Below are 20,234 nucleotides of genomic sequence, written 5' to 3'. Positions count from 1 at the left end.
AAGTGCATCAAAGCTCTAGCACAAGTCATGGGATTATGCATCATCAATTTGTCATTCAATCCTTGCAAAATCCTTATAAAATCATGTAAAATTCACAATAGTTGCTTGAATCAAGGTGTAAGTGTATTTTCATCTAAAACTTGCCTTATTCACTAAGAAAATGCATGGAACTACCCTAAAACAGTAAAGAAAAAGTCAGTAAAACTGGCCTAGAAGCCCTGGCATCACTGCACCCACTACTGAGGTTTATAATGCTCCTAGTGATATGAGTGGAAACTACCCTCAATGAGACATTCTCACCAATGACCGATGGACACCTGAGCAGGTTAATATGTCTCTTACTAAGTTGTTTGAGGTGGTGCATCCCCAAAGGGCCCTCATAGAAAGCCCGATGCTCTCTGAGAAGGAGACCTTGAAAGAAGGTGAGACAGTAGTCTTCACCAAAGAGGCCGAACCTCAGGAGTTTGCTATTGAGGGACTGAAGGCAATCACGGATCAGAAGGATCCTGAGACTGCCATTAAGCACTCCCTTGCAGAGGTGAGAGAGCCTCAAGAGCTACCTTTCCATGGCGTGCAGAAAGAACTGGCAGATGAGCAGTTAGCTCATTTCCCAGCAACCCTTAAGGAGCTACAAGTCAAGATTTCTTTTACAGAGGTATTAGGAAAAAGGATCCCGTATATGGCCTATCTAAAAGACACTCTTTTTGAAAAGAAGGACTTAAGAGAAGATGAAATAGAGATACTAACTGAGAAGTATAGTGTCCTAATTCAGCATGAGCTGCCAATAAAAATGCCAGATCCAGGGAGCTTTCAGATCCTATGGACCACTGAAAAGATCATTTTTGACAAAGCCCTGTATGATCTTGGCTTAATTTTAAATCGGATACCTTCCATTGAGGCAGAGGCCAAATCTAGAGAGGCTGGGAAGGCATTAAATGCCAGTGAGAAAGCCCTCACTGGGCGTTCAACGCCCATAATGGCAGCAAGTTTGGCACTGAACGCCAATGAGGAAGCCCTCACTGGGCGTTCAACGCCCATCCTGGCAGCAAAGCTAGCATTGAACGCCAGCCAGGGAGCACTGGCTGGGCGTTCAACGCCCAAACAGATAGGAATTCTGGCACTGAACGCCAGTGAGGAACCCTTACTGGGAGTTCAACACCCACACATCCAGGGGAAGCAGTTGTTAAACGCCAGCAAGGATACCCCTACTGGGCGTTCAATGCCCAAAAGGATAGAGGGACTAGCGTTTAACGCCAGTAAGGGTGCATAGCAAGGGCGTTCAACGCCCAAAGAGCTAACAGAGCTGGCATTGAATGCCAGTGAAAGCATACTCTTTGAGTGGTCAATTCCCACTCAAGCAATGCCTATCCAAGAACTAAAGGAAGCTAAGGCTCATATAGTGACCATAGACGTTCCTTTGCATGCACTTCTACAGTGCATGAGTTCTGATGAACACTCCTCGGATGAGGATGAAGACACTCGGGAAGAGTAAATTGCTCGGTACCTTGGAGCTCTTATGAAGTTGAATGCCAAACTGTTTGGTACAAAGCCTTTGGAGGAAGAACCTCCATATCTTTCTAAAGAACTCAATGCTTTGGTTCAGCAGAAGCTACCTCAGAAACTTCCAGATCCTGGACACTTTCTGATTCCTTGCACCATAGGCACCATGACCCTTGAGAAGACTCTGTGTGACCTTGGGTCAAGTATAGCAATGGACAAGCTGGGAGTCCAAGAGGAAACAAGGATTACCTTGCATAATGACTGGATAGTGTTCAAGGTTCTTGACCCTCCATTACCCCTTGACAAGGGAGGCACTTGCCTAAAGGTTTCAGCATCCAAGCCTTCTCCCTGGGATGAAACCAATTCAATTCCTCCTAAGACCAAACATAAGTTTGGTGTGGGATGTACACTATCCACAAAGGAGGAAGGTCCCAAAAGGAAGATACCTAGGGCCTAGAAAAATAAAAACACCCCTACTAAAGGCTTTTCACCATGGAAAATGGTAATGTTCACTTATCTAATCATTGTATTCACCATGGAAGAGGGAAATGGTACTAAGGGACACCAGCTTATTGTTGTAAGCCCAACCCAGCCTCATACAGTGAACAAAATCCTGTCTTTTGAGCGTATTACGCTAATCCATGAGAACGCAAGAAGGAAGCTCCCAGTAAAGAGTAAGAATTTATTCCTCTATGACTATCTTCCTTCTTGAAAGGAGCTATTTGTCAAGCTAATGACATTAAAGAAGTGTTTGTTGGGAGGCAACCCAACCTTAATTAATTATTTTTCTTATTTTATTTTTGTTTTTCTTTATTTTGTCTTTCTTTCAGTTAATTTCTTAGGTTCATAATCATATGCAACAGTTAGAACAGAGACAGATTTGTTCAGCAAAGAAAATAGAACACTCTGGATGGAGTGTTATTAAAAGTTGAACGCCAGCCAGGGAGCTCTGGCTGGGCGTCCAACGCTCCAAATGGGCAGCATTGTTGGCGTTGAACACCAGCCAGGGAGCAGCCCCTGGGCGTTCAAACGCCAGTGCAGAGAAGCAGAGAATCTGAATTTCCTAGCCTCTCAGGACCAGTAGGTCCTATAGAAGCTCCACCTACCCCACCTTCTTCTACCCTACTCTTCCCCATTGTTCATATTTGCTCAAGGACAAGCAAAACTCTTAAATTTGGTGTTGCAAAAGCTTTGCTTTTTGACTTCTACTACTCCTAAATATGGTACCAAAGACTGGTGAAACCCCAAGGAAGAGGAAGGCAAAGGCATTTGCCCCAACAAGAAGAGGATGGAGTAAGCTAGAGAGCATGCACATGAGCCTGTGCAGCCGCCTCAACAAAGACAAAGGAGTGACATTCTTCAAGCATTACATTGGATCCTCAAGGAGGAGTAGTAGCCATCATCATCAAGGTGGATTCGTTCTCTTAATCCCCTTTTCTTATGTTATTTTTCTATCTTCTGTTATGTTTTACTGTTTGTTCTCTTATTCTTGTTGCATGATCATTTGCATTTTTGTTTTAAGGCTATAAAATGTTCCATATATCTCTCACCTTGCTTAAAAGAAAAAATTTAATTGAAAAGAATTGAGAGATACATGAATTTCAAGTTTATAATAAGAATAGTTTAATTATGTTGATGTGGTGGCATTGCTTTTATTTTCTAAATGTATGATTAAATAGTGCATATTTGAAGTTGAAATTTATGAATGTTGGCTCTTGAAAGAATGATGATGAATGTGAAATATTATTGGTAATCTGAAAAATCTCAAAAATTGATTCTTGAAGCAAGAAAAAGCAGCAAAAAGAAAAAGAAAAAGCATGTTGCAAAAGGAAAAAATTAAATGCATGCGAAAAAGAAAGAAAAAATTGCGAAAAGAAAAAAAAATAAAAAGCAGAAAAATTCATTACTGCCCAAAAATGCAAGAAAAGGAGGGCTGATTGAAAAAGTTAATAACCCTTTAAACCAAAAGGCAAGGGTGAAAGGATCCAAGGCTTTGAGCATCAGTGGATAGGAGGGTCCAAAAGAATGAAATCCTGGCCTAAGCGGCTCAAACAAAGTTGTCCTTAACCATGTGCTTGTGGCGTGAAGGTGTCAAGTAAAAAGCTTGAGACTGAGCAGTTAAAGTCGTGATCCAAAGCAAAAAGAGTGTTCTTAAGAACTCCCGACACCTCTATCTGGGGATTCTAGCAAAGCTGAATCACAATCTGAAAAGGTTCACCTAGTTAAAGTGTCTGTGGTATTTATGTATCCGGTGCTAATACTGGAAAACAAAGTGCTTAGGGTCACGGCCAAGACTCTAAAAGTTGTGTTCAAGAATCAAAAAGAACTAAACTAGGAGAATCAATAATATCATCTGGATTCTAAGCTTCTAAAGATGCCAACCATTCTAAGTTTCAATAGATAGTGAGATGCCAAAACTATTCAGAAGCAAAAAGCTACTAAGTCCCGCTCATCTAATTGTAACTGAGCTTCATTGAAAACTTTGAAATTTATTGTATCTTAATTTTATTTTTATCCTACTATGTTTTTAGTTGCTTAGGGACAAGCAACAGTTTAAGTTTGGTGTTGTGATGAGCAAATATTTTATACGCTTTTTGGCATCATTTTCATACAGTTTTTAGCATGTTTTGTTTAGTTTTTATTAAGTTTTTATAGGTTTTGGTGTTAAATTCACATTTTTGGATTCTATTATGAGTTTTTGTGTTTTTGTACAATGTTAGGTATTTTCTGGCTGAAATTGAGGAGTTGGAGCAAAAGTCTGATTCAGAGACAGAGAAAGCATTGCAGATGCTGTCTAGATCTGACTTCCTTGCACTTGAAAGAGCTTTTATAGAGTTACAGAAATCCAAATGGAGTGTTCTTAACGGCTATGGAAAGTTTACTTCTAGAGCTTTTCAGTAATGTATAATAGTCCATACTTTGCTTCAGATTAAAAGGCCCAAAACTGGCGTCCAACGCCAGCCTCCTGCCCCATTCCTGGCGTCCAGCGCCCAAAGAGTAGAGACTAGCGTCCAAACGCCCAAAGAGGATCCCCTAGCCAGCGTTTCACATCCTAGAGACCTCATAGCACGTGGATCTCATCAAAGCTCATCCCAAACACTCACCAAGTGGGCCCCAGAAGTGGATTTTAGCACTAAACAGACTGTTTTACCCCCTTACTAGTCATTAATTTAGTATTTAAGAGTTATTTTACATAATCATTGGGACATCACGCAAACTTTACATACCATATTCGAGTTTTACTTTGTATTTCACATTAGTATAAGTTTCTAAACCTCCTAGGTTGAGGGGAGGAGACCTGCTGAGTCCTATGAATTAATAGAAGTATTACTATTTCTTCTTTGATCTGTGCTTGATTTATTTCTAAGATGTATATTCATCCTTCAGCATGGTAAATAGGATCATCAGTGACAATCAGCCCTATTAATCATACTAAGACGAACGTGCCTGACAAGCACCCGCATCTACTTGGGTTCGTGTGAATATGTGGCTGGAAAGCGCAAACCAACAGCTATGTTTATACATTTCACATACGGCTAATCCACGACTTCGTTGGGGACTTCTCGAGATACTAGCTCAGCCAATTTTCGGGGAGATTAGGGTCTCCGTTGTATAGGCTAGAATTCAAATAAGCAGCATTCTCTAATCCGGAAGATTCGACTTTGTCTGTGGCGTTTTGAGTAGGATCGCCAAGAGAATGAACTGCTAGAGCTTCACCCTCTCTTAGATTGGATGACCACGGGCAATGGCATTTGATCTGGAGTAGAGGAGATCAATGACATCAGGCAATGGCTTTGATCACATACAGCCTGCCATAGAAGAGATCATTCACAAGCAAAGAAGACAATGATACCAGAGTTAATTCAGAAAGGCAAAGCAACTCTAATCTTCAACTATATTCCTAATATTGATTCCAATAATCCTAATACAATTCATATCCAACAACCTTCTGATTTCGTCTGACTAAGACCTGCAAGAAAACCATAGCTTGCTTCAAACCACAATCCTTGTGGGATCGACCCTGACTCGCTCAGGTATTACTTGGATGATCCAGTGCACTTGCTGGTATAACTGTACGAAAGTGTTGGGATTCGTGAACCACCTGCATATGTGAAAAACACAATGGATGACAAAGTTAGAGAGATAGAACACATGAAGATACATAAATATTGAAGCACAAGAATGCTACTAAACTTTCAATAGAATATGGTAAGAACATGGTTTAGTCAAATAAATCAGTGCTTGTGCATCTTGGCCTAGATGAACTTTTAATATTGATATTGATGCATGCCATTTCAATTGTTTTGTTACAATTATTGTAAAATATGCTGGTACATTGCCTTCTTCACCCATATCCTTGTGTCTAAACAATTTCTAGCATATGTTATAGTCATATTACTTGAATTCGAGATCAAGCATTTCGGTAAGCTATATGTCAAAATATTCGAAGACAAATCCACCACATAAAGTTGAGTATTGCAAGACAGATTCTCAAAAAGCTCCCTGTTAATCTGTTTACAGAAATGTTCAGATAGGTAATGGAAGGAAAAGACAGCAATGATGGCTGGAATGGCCCCATAAATGTGTTTGATGAAATATCGAATTCTTCAAGCTGAAAATATGAGCTTAATCCAACAGGGATTCCAGAGCTGAAACTATTGTTCCTTAGGACTAAAGTAACCAATTTGTTACCAACAGAAAATTGGAACTAACATTAACGATTTCCAACGACTGCAGCCGCGCAATCTTGTCAGGCAGGGAACCCCACAAACCAAGAGAAGCCCGTGTGAGGACCATCAATTTTTGGAACAAAATTTTCATTTGTTCAATGCAATATAGATATATAAATCTTCATTTGCAGCATCTAAAACTTTTACTCCCTAAATTTTCTCCCAAACCTATCAAGAAAATGATGAAGAAATATCTAAAGAAAATAAAACATATATCTAGGAAAAAAAAGAAAACTAAAAATTAACCTTTTTAATTGAAATTTACTGAAACAGATGTCCATGAAATTTACCTTAATTAATGATGTACTATCATCTTCTCCACAAGAAACATTTGAGATCCCTAAAATGTGAATTTGGTGAATCATGTGAGCTGAAAGAGCTAGGTTGTTCTTAATGAAAAGGATCATCAAAATCACTGTTTAGTTTTCAAAAATTTTTGTACCATGAATAAGTTGTTGATGAGTAGTAGCCAAAAGTGGAAATGGAAAAGTAAGTGACTTGGCCATATCCAAAATGATTCCTTGAATAAAGAAAAGTCAATAGCCATAATGAAATATCAAATATTAAAAAGAATAACAATAACCAAAAGAATTAAAAATAGAAAGTTAAAAGAGCCAATTTTAAAAATCAAAGACATTAATACAAATATACAATATTATAGCTCTTTTCCAACCAGAAAGAAACAAGCAGTAAATGATTTATATCACTAACACTTCTATTTCTCACATGAGAGCTTTCTGGTGTTAGAGCATGTAAAAAGTATAGTTCTAATCAAGCCCTGTGCTAAAACTAAAATTTAATTTGAAGAAGGCAAGCGGTTGGAATCAAACTCTGTTTCACTTAGTCATAAACTTACTCGTAATACCATAGTATTTAATTTATCATGATGTGTATTTTCATACTTAATAAATTTATCATAACGAGTCAATTTGATTGGTGATCCTTAGATATGAATATCATAACGTGTCAATTTATCATAACGTAATAAATTCTCATACGTAATAAAATTTAATTTGATTGCTCATAACAAATTTATGAATATGATACCTACAAACTCTATGCATTAGCTGTTACAGGTTAAAAGCCAATTTGATTGGTGATCCTTAGAATTGAAATCTCATATTTAATTGGCAAGAAAAACTTAGCAAGGGATGCATAAAGTTAATGCTAACCTTCTCAATAAACGAAGCAGGGTAACATCGGTAAGTCTACTCAAATGATGTCGCATGATATCCATATCCATAAAAAAACCGTGACAAGTGTAAAGCCCAGTAGATAGATAAATTAAAATTATACTACCACAACCATGGATAAATAAATAATCATGGATAAAAAAGGAACTCATTTCATCTTTCATAAAATCTCATCTAATCATAGTACAACTAGAACCAGTATCAAGGTCCAAGGAGGACCCCTCTTGAGGAATTATTTGTCTTTGTTTTCCATATAACAGAAAGGAAATATATATATATACATGCTTTGTCACCTTTTTATTTAGGGACATGAGATATCATGGTCTGAGGAGGAAAACAAATTCCTACACAAGGGATCAAGTTTAATCCTGCTTACAAATTATTTGGGATTTCTATCATTAAATATGGTAGACACGTTGCCAAAGAAAATAGTATATAAATGCATATAGTATTATCTATTTATCTCTCTGTCACTCTTACATAGTTACTATAAGCTATTATTGGAACTTTCAATAATAACTTAATAGTCAAGAATTAAGAAGCTCTTCAACATTTGCTAGTGACTAAGTAGGTCATTTAAATAAGTTCGAGATCAAATTGAGACTTCTAACCAATTTCAGTAAAGTAAAGAAAAGAAAATCTATGTTTTGAATGGCAATTTCAAGATAAAAAAGTCAGAATAATACTCACTAAATTGATTGGCAGGAATTTACTAGCAGGTTGGCAAATCAGTGCTTTATCCTTTTCCTACAACAAATGAATGAAATCATAGCAAGCAAGGTAAGAAGAAAGAAGCAGTGAATTGATTGGTTCCATAGATAGATAGAGAAGTTATGACTAACTTTATTTGGAGTTTGGCTTTTTGTTGGCCCTTTATGTCTATTCCATGGCTTCCTGCGTAGTAAAGTTGTGCCAATTTCATTTAATTGTTTTAGATAGAAACTGTTTGAAATGCAGTTTCCTCTATTGTCAAAGAGCAAGCGATTACAGAAGTTGATGTCGAAAGCTAGTGAAGAGGATTCTGATGATATTTACTTGGATGATTTCCCAGGAGGACCTAAGGCCTTTGAAATATGTGCGAAATTCTGTTATGAAATGACAATTACTCTTAATGCTTACAATGTTGTAGCAGCTCGCTATGCGTCCGAATATCTTGAGATGACTGAGGATATTGATTTGGGGAACTTAGTTTTTAAAATTGAAGTGTTCCTTAACTCAGGAATCTTCTGTTGCTGGAAGGATTCTATAATTGTCCTCCAAAATTGTAATTCTTTTCTGCCATGGTCTGAGGATCTGAAGATCACTGAGAGATGCATAGGTTCCATAACTTCTAAAATTGCTGTTGATCCGGCGAACGTGTTCTGGTCATACACTTATAATAGGAAATTAACAGAGAGAAATAAACTTGTCGAGCACATACTATATAGGACGACTAGCTCCAATTTATTTCTTATTAGTAATCTTAAAACCAATCTTATTATTAGATACCTCAAGATTGAACATACACCGTACCATTTTTATTAATCTTATAAGATATGGTTTGCCTTTTTAGACAAATCAATAACTTACTTATTTCTCAACTTTTAGCACTTCGGTTCTTCATAAGAAAAGACAGACTTCAATTTAGATGCATATGATTTTGTATATAGCACTAGTTAATAATAATTATGAAAAATCAGAAATTAACCAACTCAGTTTCATGCACTGCACGTAGATGAGATAAAAAATGAAGATATATAACTGTGTACCAACAAGAGATTCGGATGAAAACATAACAATTTGTTAAATAAAAGAATCTTGGAACTCATTCCTTGATTGAATGAGAAGAAGTTACAAAATATATGTGCAGAAGATTTAATTGTCTATACTCATATACACATTTTCCTTAGCTAAGTCAGTGTATGTACTCTATTATAAACCACTATTTTATAACTTAATTTGTATTGAATCAAGTAGATTTTGTCAATTTATCCTCACACTTATTCATGTAAATTGCATGTTTTTAAGTTTCTTTCCGAATTTTGTGCTATGATTGAAAACATGCTTCCTAGACCTTTAAATTACTAATTTCTAAATCCTCTCATATTATCATTCGATGTCGTAATACGTTTGTTGAGTGATTATAGGATTTATAAAGCAGGAATAGCATAGAAGATGGAGAGGAAGCATGCTAAAGTGGAAGGAACACAAGAATTTGAAGATTTGAGGAGTTGGAACCGACGCACGCGCATGACTAACGTGTGCCCGTAATCAAGCCATCTTCCAAGCGATGCGTACGCGTGACCAGGAACGTCGTCCAATGACGCGTACGCGTGACTGATGTGTATGCGTGACTAGTACAGAGCCCACCGATGCGTACGCGTGACGAGCGTCATATGCTGCAATAAAGGGAATACGTTGGGGGCAATTTTAGGCTAATTTTGGCCCAATTTCAAGCTCAAAAATGAAGACAATACGCTGTAAAAGAAGCTGGGACAGACACACATCACTTTAGCTTAGTTTTTGAGTTTTTGAAATTCTAGTGAGAGAAACTCCTACTTCTCTCTAGGGTTTTGGTTTTCTTAGTTTAATTTCTATTAGACCTTGAGAGAAGCTGTTGCTACCTTCATTTCTATTACTTCCTTTTGGGTTTTCTTCTTTAATTTCCTTAGTACTCTTTTCAATTTGGTTACTTGAATTAATATTTAAATCTTGTTACTCTTAAATTTTGTTAATGCATTGAGTTATTTTCATATTTATTGTTATTGCTTGTTTTGTTATTGTTGATTATTGTTTGTAGTAATTTGAAATGAGTTATTTTTCTAGTTTTTATCTTTGCTCACCAAGTGTTTGAAGAAATGTCATCCATGATCATGGAGTAGATTTCCTTGCTTGGTTTGAAGTTGAGTAATTGGAGCCACTTGAATTGTTATATTCAAGTGTTGATTGGTAATTGAAGATTGCTAATTAGTTTGTACCTCACCAACTCTAGTTCTTCTCTACGAAGTGACTAGGACTTGTGAGCTAAAGTTAATTGTGTTCACTTGACTTGTTGGGTTTTTGGGCTCCCTTTCTATATGGAGAAAAAGCACAAATGCTAGTATCCAAGCCCATGAATAGTTGAAGTGGCTGAGGTGAGTTAGGGTTGAGAGAGAGAGAGAGAGGTCATTTTGCAAGAGAACACCAAACACTAGAGAGAAGAGAAGAGAGAAATTTATTTTCGCACATACACAAAGCTATCTCTGTAAATTGGTTGCTGCAGATTCGTTAACCGTTGGATCGAGCTCAAATTTAGACAGTGTGTTCTACACATCTGGTTCTTGGATTTCACCGTTCGGATCTTCAATTAAATATCGGTAGCTGGAGATATTGGCCACACACAGTAGCTCTATTTTTTTAGTATTTTCATCTTTTTGTTCTTGTTTTGAAAGCTTTGAAGCTTGGGTTGTTTGACTTGTTGTATGCACGTTTTGTACAGTAATTTGTGACTCTCTTGTACCCTATTTTTTTTATCATAGTGAAGCTATATCTTGGTCTTGATGACTCGTGGTTTTTACTTCTCTCATTGAGGAGGTTTTCCACGTTAAAAACTCCGGTGTGTTAGCTTGTTTCTAATTTCTGGTTTATGTGATTTTTCTGCTGCTATTGGGTATTATTGTGCTGGTGTTAATACTTGTTGTGAGTGGATATTGTTGCTCCTATAATTCTTGCAAGTAGGAAATTGTGTTTATTCCTATAGTGAGTATGTAACATTTACTAATGGATATCTGACCTTAACTGATGGGGGAGAACCTGAATGCTATGCGAAAGCTATGGAAGGCGACGACAATAAGAAATGGTTTGATGCAATGCAAGATGAAATGAAATTCTTGTATGATAATCAAACATTTGAGCTTGTGAAGTTGACAAAAAGAAAGAAAGCTTTGCAGAACAGATGGGTTTATAGGTTGAAGCATGAAGAAAATTCTCAGTGTCCAAGGTACAAGGCTAGATTGGTGGTCAAGGGCTACAGGCAGAAAAAGGGAGTTGACTATAATAAAATTTTTTCACCGGTTGTGAGAAGATCTTCTATTAGGACTATTTTGAGTTTGGCTGCAAGTCTTGATTTAGAGATAGAGCAGATGGATGTGAAAACTGCTTTCCTTCATGGTGATCTTAAGGATGAAATTTACATGGAACAACCTGAAGGTTTCATGGTAAAAGACAAAGGGGATCATGTTTGTAAACTGAAGAAGAGCTTGTATGGCTTGAAGCAAGCTCCAAGACAATGGTACAAGAAGTTCAAGTCTGTTATGGCAGAACAAGGCTACAAGAAGACTACTTCTGATCATTGTGTATTTGTTAAACAGTTTGCTAATAATGATTTTATTATCCTTTTGATATATGTTGATGACATGCTTATTGTCGGTCAGAATGCTTCTAGGATTGATATGTTGAAGAAGCAACTTGCAATGTCATTTGCAATGAAGGACCTTGGGCCAGCAAAGGAGATTCTTGGTATAAGAATCGAGCGTGATAGAAAGGAGAAGAAACTTTGGTTGTCACAGGAAAAATACATAGAGACAATGTTGCACAGGTTCCAAATGGAGAAAGCAAAGGTCGTTAGTACTCCTCTTGCTACACACTTCAAATTGAGTTGCAAGCAAAGTCCATCAAGTGATGAAGAGAAGAAAGACATGGAAAAAGTTCTATATTCATCAGCTGTGGGTAGTTTAATGTATGCTATAGTGTGCACAAGACCGGATATAGCTCATGTTGTTGGTTGTGTTAGCCGTTTTGTTTCAAACCCAGGAAGAGAGCATTGGAATGCTGTAAAATGGATAATGAGATATCTTCGTGGTACTTCTAACATGAAGTTGTGTTATGGAAGTGATAAGCCTATTCTAGTTGGTTACACTGACTCAGACATGGCAGGAGATATTGATTTTAGAAGGTCTATTTCAGGCTTCTTGATTAACTTTGCGGGTGGAGCTGTGTCTTGGCAATCTAGATTCCAAAAATGTGTTGCTTTGTCTACTACCGAGGTCGAGTTTATTGCCATTACCGAAGTGTGCAAGGAGATGCTTTGGATGAAGAAATTCTTGAAGGAACTCGGGTTTACTCAAGAGAGGTATGTGTTGTTTTGTGATAGTCAAAGTGCTATACATCTTGGTAAAAATTCTACATTTCATTCTCGATCTAAACATATTGATGTGAGGTATCATTGGATACGTGATGTTTTGGATGATGAGTTATTGGAACTTGAAAAGGTTCATACTGATGAGAATGGTTTTGATATGATGACCAAGGCATTACCAAGATGGAAGTTTGAAGTTTGTTGCTTAATCGCCGGATTGGCGGTTACCTCCACATAGTCGTGAGGGGGAGATTTGTTGGATTTTTGGGCTCCCTTCCTATGTGGAGAAAAAGTCCAAATACTAGTATCCAAGCCCATGAATAGTTGTAGTGGCTGAGGTGAGTTAGGGTTGAGCGAGAGAGAGGTCATTTTGCAAGAGAACACCAAACACTAGAGAGAGTTATTTTCGCACATACACAAAGCTGTCTCTATAAATTGGTCGCTTCAAATTTGTTAACCGTTGGATCGAGCTCAAATTTGGACATTATGTTCTACACATCTGGTTTTTTTATTTCACCGTTCGGATCTTCAATTAGACTTTTGTAGCTGGAGATATTGGCTACGCATAGTAGCTCTGTTTTTGTGGTATTTTCATCTTCTTGTTCTTGTTTTGAGAGCTTTGAAGCTTGGTTTGTTTCGCTTGTTGTATGCACGTTTTGTGCAGTAATTTGTGACTCTCTTGTACCCTATTTTTCATCATAGTGAAGCTATATCCTGGTCTTGGTGACTCAGTGATTTTTACTTCTCTCATTGAGGAGATTTTCCACGTTAAAAATCCTGGTGTGTTAGCTTGTTTCTAATTTTTGGTTTATGTGATTTTTTCGCTGCTGTTGGGTATTATTGTGCTGGTGTTAATACTTGTTGTTAGTGGATATTGTTGCTCCTCTAATTCTTGTAAGTAGGGAATTGTGTTTATTCCTATCATGACTTTCCTTCATTTATTAGAGGATAATTAAGTGAGAGCAATGAGCCTTTACCATCACACTTGGGGAAGACAATAAGGATAGAAATTTTGATTCTCACCCCTAACCAAGGCCTTTTATATTGATTAATTATCAATGCTTTCTAGTTATCTATAGCTCTAATTTCTAGTTATTTATTTTTCTTGTTCTCAACTTTGAAAATCTCTAGAAAATCCTAACCAATAATTTGCATCTTGTGTCAACTCCTAGGAAAAATGACCCGGGATTCTACTTCCGGTTCTTGATTTTACTTGTGACACACATTTTAACTTTGACTAGCGGAAATCTCGTCGGTTGAAACTATACTGACAACGTTGATTTGAAAAAAAAACGTTTTAAAAATTCTTGACTGACATTTATCCACTTGTCACTCTAATTAATTAAAAAAATGAAAGAACAAAAGAATGTGTCATAAGGTATCGTATGTATGTTGATCCTAAAAGAGCTTGTTGGCAAATTCATCAACACAAGAGGAAGCAGATTTTGAGGCAAGTTCCCTCAACTATGATATGCTTCTTTCCAATTTCATTGCCACCTTCATTTCAAATAGATTCCCGTTTTCAAACAGTTTGTAACTCAAGTAATGTTAATTCCATGACCCCTAAATTGTTTTGAAAAGATAGAAACTACGAAGAAAAATTGATAATCCTAAAATTGGCATAAAAAAATTCAGCCCTAAGCAACAGAATTATAAATCAAAGTATACCTCTTTATCGTCGTGGAACGTTGCCTGTGGGAACCTGGTGGTTACTCCGATGAGAATCTCACGGATGGCAATGTTGGACACGGTGGCAAAGAGGTGGAAGAAAACGCCGATGGTGGCCAAAGGAGGAGGAGAAGCGCGTAGGGATGAAGGGGAAGCTTCGGGAGCAAAATTGGCGGAGGTGTATGAAGCAACGGGATAGGAAAAAGGAGCACGAGGAGGACGGTGTTAGGTTTCTGGAGGAAGGTGAAGCTACAGTGGCCATTATTGAATTGATTCGAATTGGATGCACTACAAGAAAATGAAACATTTGTAACAAAAAATTTATATCAAATTTAAAATTGTTACAAATTATTGTTTTTTTATAACAATAATTAGTTATTGTTACAAAATATTTCAATATTTTGTAACAACTTAATTTTTTTTGTTACAAATTATGTTAGCTTTCGTATCGAATTGTTGTTTTGTTACAAAATATTATAATGTTTTGTAACAAAAGATTATATTGTTGCAAAAAATTTAAAATATTTTGTAACAAAATATGTATTTGTTTCAAAAGCTCTAAATATTTTGTAACAAAAAATTAATTTGTCACAAAATACAATATTTTTGTAATAAATTATTTATTTGTCACAAAATTCAAAAACTTTTTATAACTAATAAAAAAATTTGTTTCAACATATACTAAATGTAAGACTTTGAATTTTTAAAAATTAACATAATAAGTTATTTATGATTTATTATATTTATTTAAGATTTTATATTTAAAAATTTATTTTACTAAAAATATTTGAGTCTAATTAATGATAGTTTGAGTTTAAAATTATTTTAAAAATTAAATAATAAATTATTTATAATTTATTATATTTATTCAAAATAAATTTTTAGAGATTTATATGTTAAACAGAGTATTTTCTTATTTATAATTTAAAATTTTAGTAATTAAAAAAATATAAAAATTTTATATCATTTAATTTAAATATTTAAGATTTTTTAATTTAATATTTTAAATTTTATGAATAAAAAAAATTAATTTAAATATCTCCAATTTTATCTTAATTAATATTTGTTTAAAAATAATTATAAAATAATAATAAAATAATATTTTTAAAATAATTAATTTAAAATATTTAAAAATTTATAATTAAATAATATCTTTATATAATTATTATTAAATTAAAAATAATTTTTAGTTATTATACTATTTTTATCCTTATTTTTATTAAAAATATTTTAAGTTACCCAATCTCTAACCCTATCTTTTTCTAACACTCACAGCACACCATACACACACAACCAATACAAACGTATACACAGACACATGCATAGAGAGAGAGACCCGAGGAAGTGAGGGAGCCGTGGGGAAGAAGAAGGAAAGGAAAGGGGGGAGGCCGCGCCGCCACTGGCGATCGTCGCGCAACCTCCGTCGCGCTTTACCGTCGGTCACTGCTGCTGAATCACCATCAGAAACAGAACCGTGGAGAAAGGGCTGTCAAGACGCGAAGAGAGAGAGTCCGCGAGAAGAGGGAGGCCGCCCGCGTCCTGTCGCCGCCGCTGGAGGGAGGCCGTTCGCGTCCAGCTTGCCGCGGCTGTTGCATCGCCATCATCGCGCGCCGCCGTCAAGCCCGAAGCTGCCGCCATCGCACGAATCAGAGAGAGTGAAAGACACGATGGAGGGGTGAGGGAGGAGTTGCCACTACTATTGCCAAGGCTAGCCACCGGAGCCATTGTCGTTGCCGCTGGAGCTAGCCGCTAAGGAGCGTCCTGTCATCGTGAAACTTGAAAGGGGATGTCACTGCCGTTGTTGCCGGTAGCACTATTCTCGTTCTGGTTCCAATTCCTTCGTTTATGAGACCTGTAACATTTTCTTCCTTGCTTTGTTACCATTTTGTTCCTCTATCATATTTCCGTCCTAATTATGTTAGCATATTTTATTCTAGTGTTGCTAATTTATCTCCTAAACAATTATGATTGGTGCTGAGATCATTGTTGCTACTGCTCCAAGAGAAAAGTTGTTGCTATTAGGAATTAAAAACAAACGAATGGTTTGTTGCGTTTAATTACCGAGTTTTGACTAATTGAGGTAGAGAATTTTATTTTGAAATTAACTGTTTTAATTTATGAATGCCATAAAGTCTAGGATTTAATTTATTAGAACTTCTGATTAGGGATATTGTTTTTTATTATCAGAACTTGTGAATATTAGGACTGTTGATTATTGTTCTGTGTAGTTTTTTTTATTTATTGCTTGTTTTTTTTACTTGTTCTGATTAGTAATTTAGTATTATTAGAACTTCAAATTATTACTTGTAATTTAGTAATTTAGCATTAATGGATATGAAACTTCAATGGAAACTGGTGTTTGCTTCTTTTGATGAATTACAATAGCTTAACTTTTCTAGATTTATCTTTTGGTGGGAGTACATTTAATCGAAATCTGCATCTACATATAATAAACCATTATCTTATTTGGAAGTCTAGGGATTAGATAGTGAGGACTTTTTTAATGTGATCCTCCAAACCCCTATCTAACTATCCATTTGTATGAACATTTTAAAGTACCATAAGTCTTGGAGGATTATATATTTATAATTATCCATTCCAAAGAAAGGAAAATCATCACTTAAAACACCCCCCACAATCAAAGAAAGAAAATTTTAAAGATTAATGTTTTACTAACTCAATTACTACTATTCTGTTTGCTTATTCTTTATTTGGAATTTTTTGTGAACTACAAGGTGGGAAAAGTACACTGAAAAACTGTCAAGTTTTACAGGTAAGGTGTCTCGGTTCCTCTCAGTTTCTCAATTTCTCTATTGAGAGCTTTTATAATACCTTTCTTTTATTTGATAATGTGCTTTACTAAAATCTCCTTTTGAAATTCATTAGATAATAACATCATTCAATAAACGAAAACATATTTCAACTGAGAGCTATGCCTTGTAATGCTATAATGAAGCCCAATACACTGGTTATAAGTATTTACTTTTTCAGTACTATGTAGATAATTATACTGATGTTATTGGGGTCATTCTTTAGCTTCTTGTCTTACCTAATACTTATGTTGACTTTGATGTGAACACGTCTATTGATCAGAGATCTAAAAATTTGAATATCAAGATGCCAGAAGTTCTTTATTTTTTATTTACATATTAATTTTCAGCATCTCAACTTGTTAATAGGTCTAAAACAAAAGATTAAATAGTAAAATTCCGATTTCACGTTAGAACTTAGAATATAATTGGTATGAGCCAATTCTTTTAAAAGCTTAAACTATTTTTTTTAGAAAGGAAATGTGTTGCATGCCATTTAGAAAAAAATAATAATAAAATAAAAATCTGCAAGTGTCATTGTGATGAGTGCATCACTTCTTTTTATTACTATTATTTTTAATTAATATCATATTTCTGGCACATTAATTATTGACTACTTTGTATATAGAAACTATCAACTTATAAGTAAAAGAAGATTGAGGTTTAGTTAAACCTATTATAAAGTGTTAAAACTCTGAACTAATAAAGGACCATATAGTAGCACCATCCACTGACACTAGCGTCTTTTGATTATTTTTGTTGAAGATTCTTTGTATCTCTCATGAATTGATAACATTGGGAGAAAAGTGTTAGTTCTATTATATATTGAAGTTTTATATGAGAGAAAAAATAAAAAGAAAAGGAAGAAGGATTAGTTGATGCAATGAATAATGATCATGTGGTGTGAACAGGAATCAAAGTGTTTTAATTATAATTGATATGAACCAATTCTATTTTTATGAAATTGGGTGCTTCTTCCAAGCTTGATTTAGAAATTTTTTTTGAATATGCAGAATGTTCTTTACTTGGGATACAGTGCCTTGTATATTTGTAAGTTCATTAACTGTTGGTCATTATATTATATTGAGCTACTTTTTTTTATTGCATTTCAAATCATGATTGTGTTGAATTCTGTGATGATTGCAGCCTAGTAGTTATTGGATGAATTTTAGTTTCATGTACCTTCATACTTTGTGCTAGATTTCTGTTTCTTCATGCATGCAGTTCGGTTTCAATACTTGATACTATATCTAAACTCATATTTGTAATACAATATATTCGTTCCCTTTCTGAATACTAAGTTCTTAATTACTTCTTAGAGTGAGTCTGTATTAGTTAAGATTTTTCTGTTCTTGTATGGCACTTCAATTTATTTAAGATTTTCTTAGACAATTTATATTATTATTTTTTTATTTAAGATTTTCAAGTATGTGGCATTTATTAGAACTTCTCCATGAGAAATGAGAAAGGAACTGTATGAACATGATGGAGTTTGTAATTTGTAGTTTACATTTCGGAAATTTATAATTTCTTGTTTTTCTTGTCCTATGTATCTATCTAGTTCATTAGGGTTCTTCAATGTGTCTTGTTAGTTTGTACTTTAAAGTTTATATGTTGAAGATTTATAAAACAATCTTAGTTAATGAAAGATATTTGAACTATCTATGTTATTATATATTCTATAAATGTTGACTTGTTGAGTAAATTAGTTAATATATTTTTTAATTAAAAAAATAATATAATCTGATAAATTATGTGTGTGTATTAAAAAAATTATTACAAAATAAATAGTATTTTGTAACTAAAGAAAAAAATGTTACAAAATTAAGTTACATTTTGTAACAAAATTTTATGATAGGAAAAAATAGATTATCACCAAAAATATCTTGAAGATCAAAATTTGTTACCACTTTTGTAATGACTTCTGCTTTTTTGTATCATAAAAATTTGTTACAAAATATCATTTTGAATTGTAACAGTTTCGTTTTTTGTTACAAAATTTTTTTACAACGGGACATACTGCAACGACCCCTTTTTTGTTACAAAATTCTTTTGTTTCAAAATTTTAATTTTTTGTAACAATTTTTTTTGTTACAAATATTACTTTTTCTTGTAGTGATGTGACTGAAACGGTGTAAAGAAAGAAACTAAAGAAAGAAAGAGAGTGCACGATTTTTCATCAACATTTAACAGTGAAGAGACGCACCGCGAGCGGTGGCGGCAGCGGCAGAAGAAGCAGCTCATGAGACGAACGAAGGGAGAAAGAAGCTCATGTTTTATTGTGTGGAGTGTGAATCGAGCTCTCTAGGGTTAGATTTAACTTAATATTTTTTGATAGAATGTTTTAAATTACAGACAGATTTTTTGTCTATAATAATTTAATAAAATGTTGTGTTTTTGTTCATTAATATAGACGAATTTTCCATCGGTAACTATTTTCCAAAAAAAAAGAACTAATTTTTCTGACAGAATTATCGACAGATTTTTTTTCCGTCTGTAATTTATGTTAATTCATTTTCTTTTTATTTCCGACAAAAATTTTCTCGCAAAATCTGTCTGTATTTCTGTGGAATAAAATTTGTCTAAAATATCCATCTGTAATAAATAATTTTTTAGTAGTATAAAAGTGAATAGCATTGCCAAAAAAATAGCTGCTAAAAGTTATATATTTTTTGTAGCCATTAAAATCGTTTTTACGAGCAAATGTTATAATTGTCGTTAAAATGTTTTAGTGACAAAATATAAAATGGCTACTATCTAATTGCCCATAGATATATTATGTTAGAGATTATTTTTGTTGCCGCTAAAAGTGATTGTTTTTTGTAATTAAATGACGAAACAGAAAAAATCTCAACGTGAGTTTCATCAAGTTGTATGTTCCAACTTGTACTTAACTGACAATTTTATCTTCGATTTTAAAATTTGCTAACTTATCTTCGTCAAATTGCTTTGATTAATCAAACTTTGTAAGCTTCTAATTCTTTCTACTTTCTTCAATTTTCTAGTTCCCCTTAAACTTGAGCTATAGGTGTGCTTTGAATGCTTTGACAAGTTGTGGTTTGTCTGACTTATGTATTGACCATAAAAAGTTCACCTACGCTCTCCATACGTCAGGATATTTTCATTACTATAGAAAAGCATCTTGTATCAAGTTATAAACTTATCTTCAATCGTCTTGATATCTTAATTTTAACCAGAAAATAAATTGACTCTTTCTAACACAAAAATTTTAACTCTT

The 20,234-nt window shown here is 34.7% G+C and overlaps 1 protein-coding gene across 1 annotated transcript; it reads left to right on the top strand.

Moving 5' to 3' along the window:
* Positions 1 to 331: 331 nt before the first annotated feature.
* LOC130949747 (uncharacterized) lies at positions 332 to 1,492 on the top strand. The gene is made up of 2 exons (XM_057878388.1): positions 332 to 928; positions 1,436 to 1,492. The coding sequence occupies exons 1-2, from the start codon at positions 332 to 334 to the stop codon at positions 1,490 to 1,492; spliced, it is 654 nt and encodes a 217-aa protein (XP_057734371.1).
* The last annotated feature ends 18,742 nt before the right edge of the window (positions 1,493 to 20,234 follow it).

The sequence above is a fragment of the Arachis stenosperma genome, chromosome 9 (assembly GCF_014773155.1).
Source record: "Arachis stenosperma cultivar V10309 chromosome 9, arast.V10309.gnm1.PFL2, whole genome shotgun sequence".
NCBI lineage: Eukaryota > Viridiplantae > Streptophyta > Magnoliopsida > Fabales > Fabaceae > Arachis > Arachis stenosperma.
Note: the sequence above shows the minus strand (reverse complement) of the source record. Positions and strands in the feature narration are given on the sequence as shown.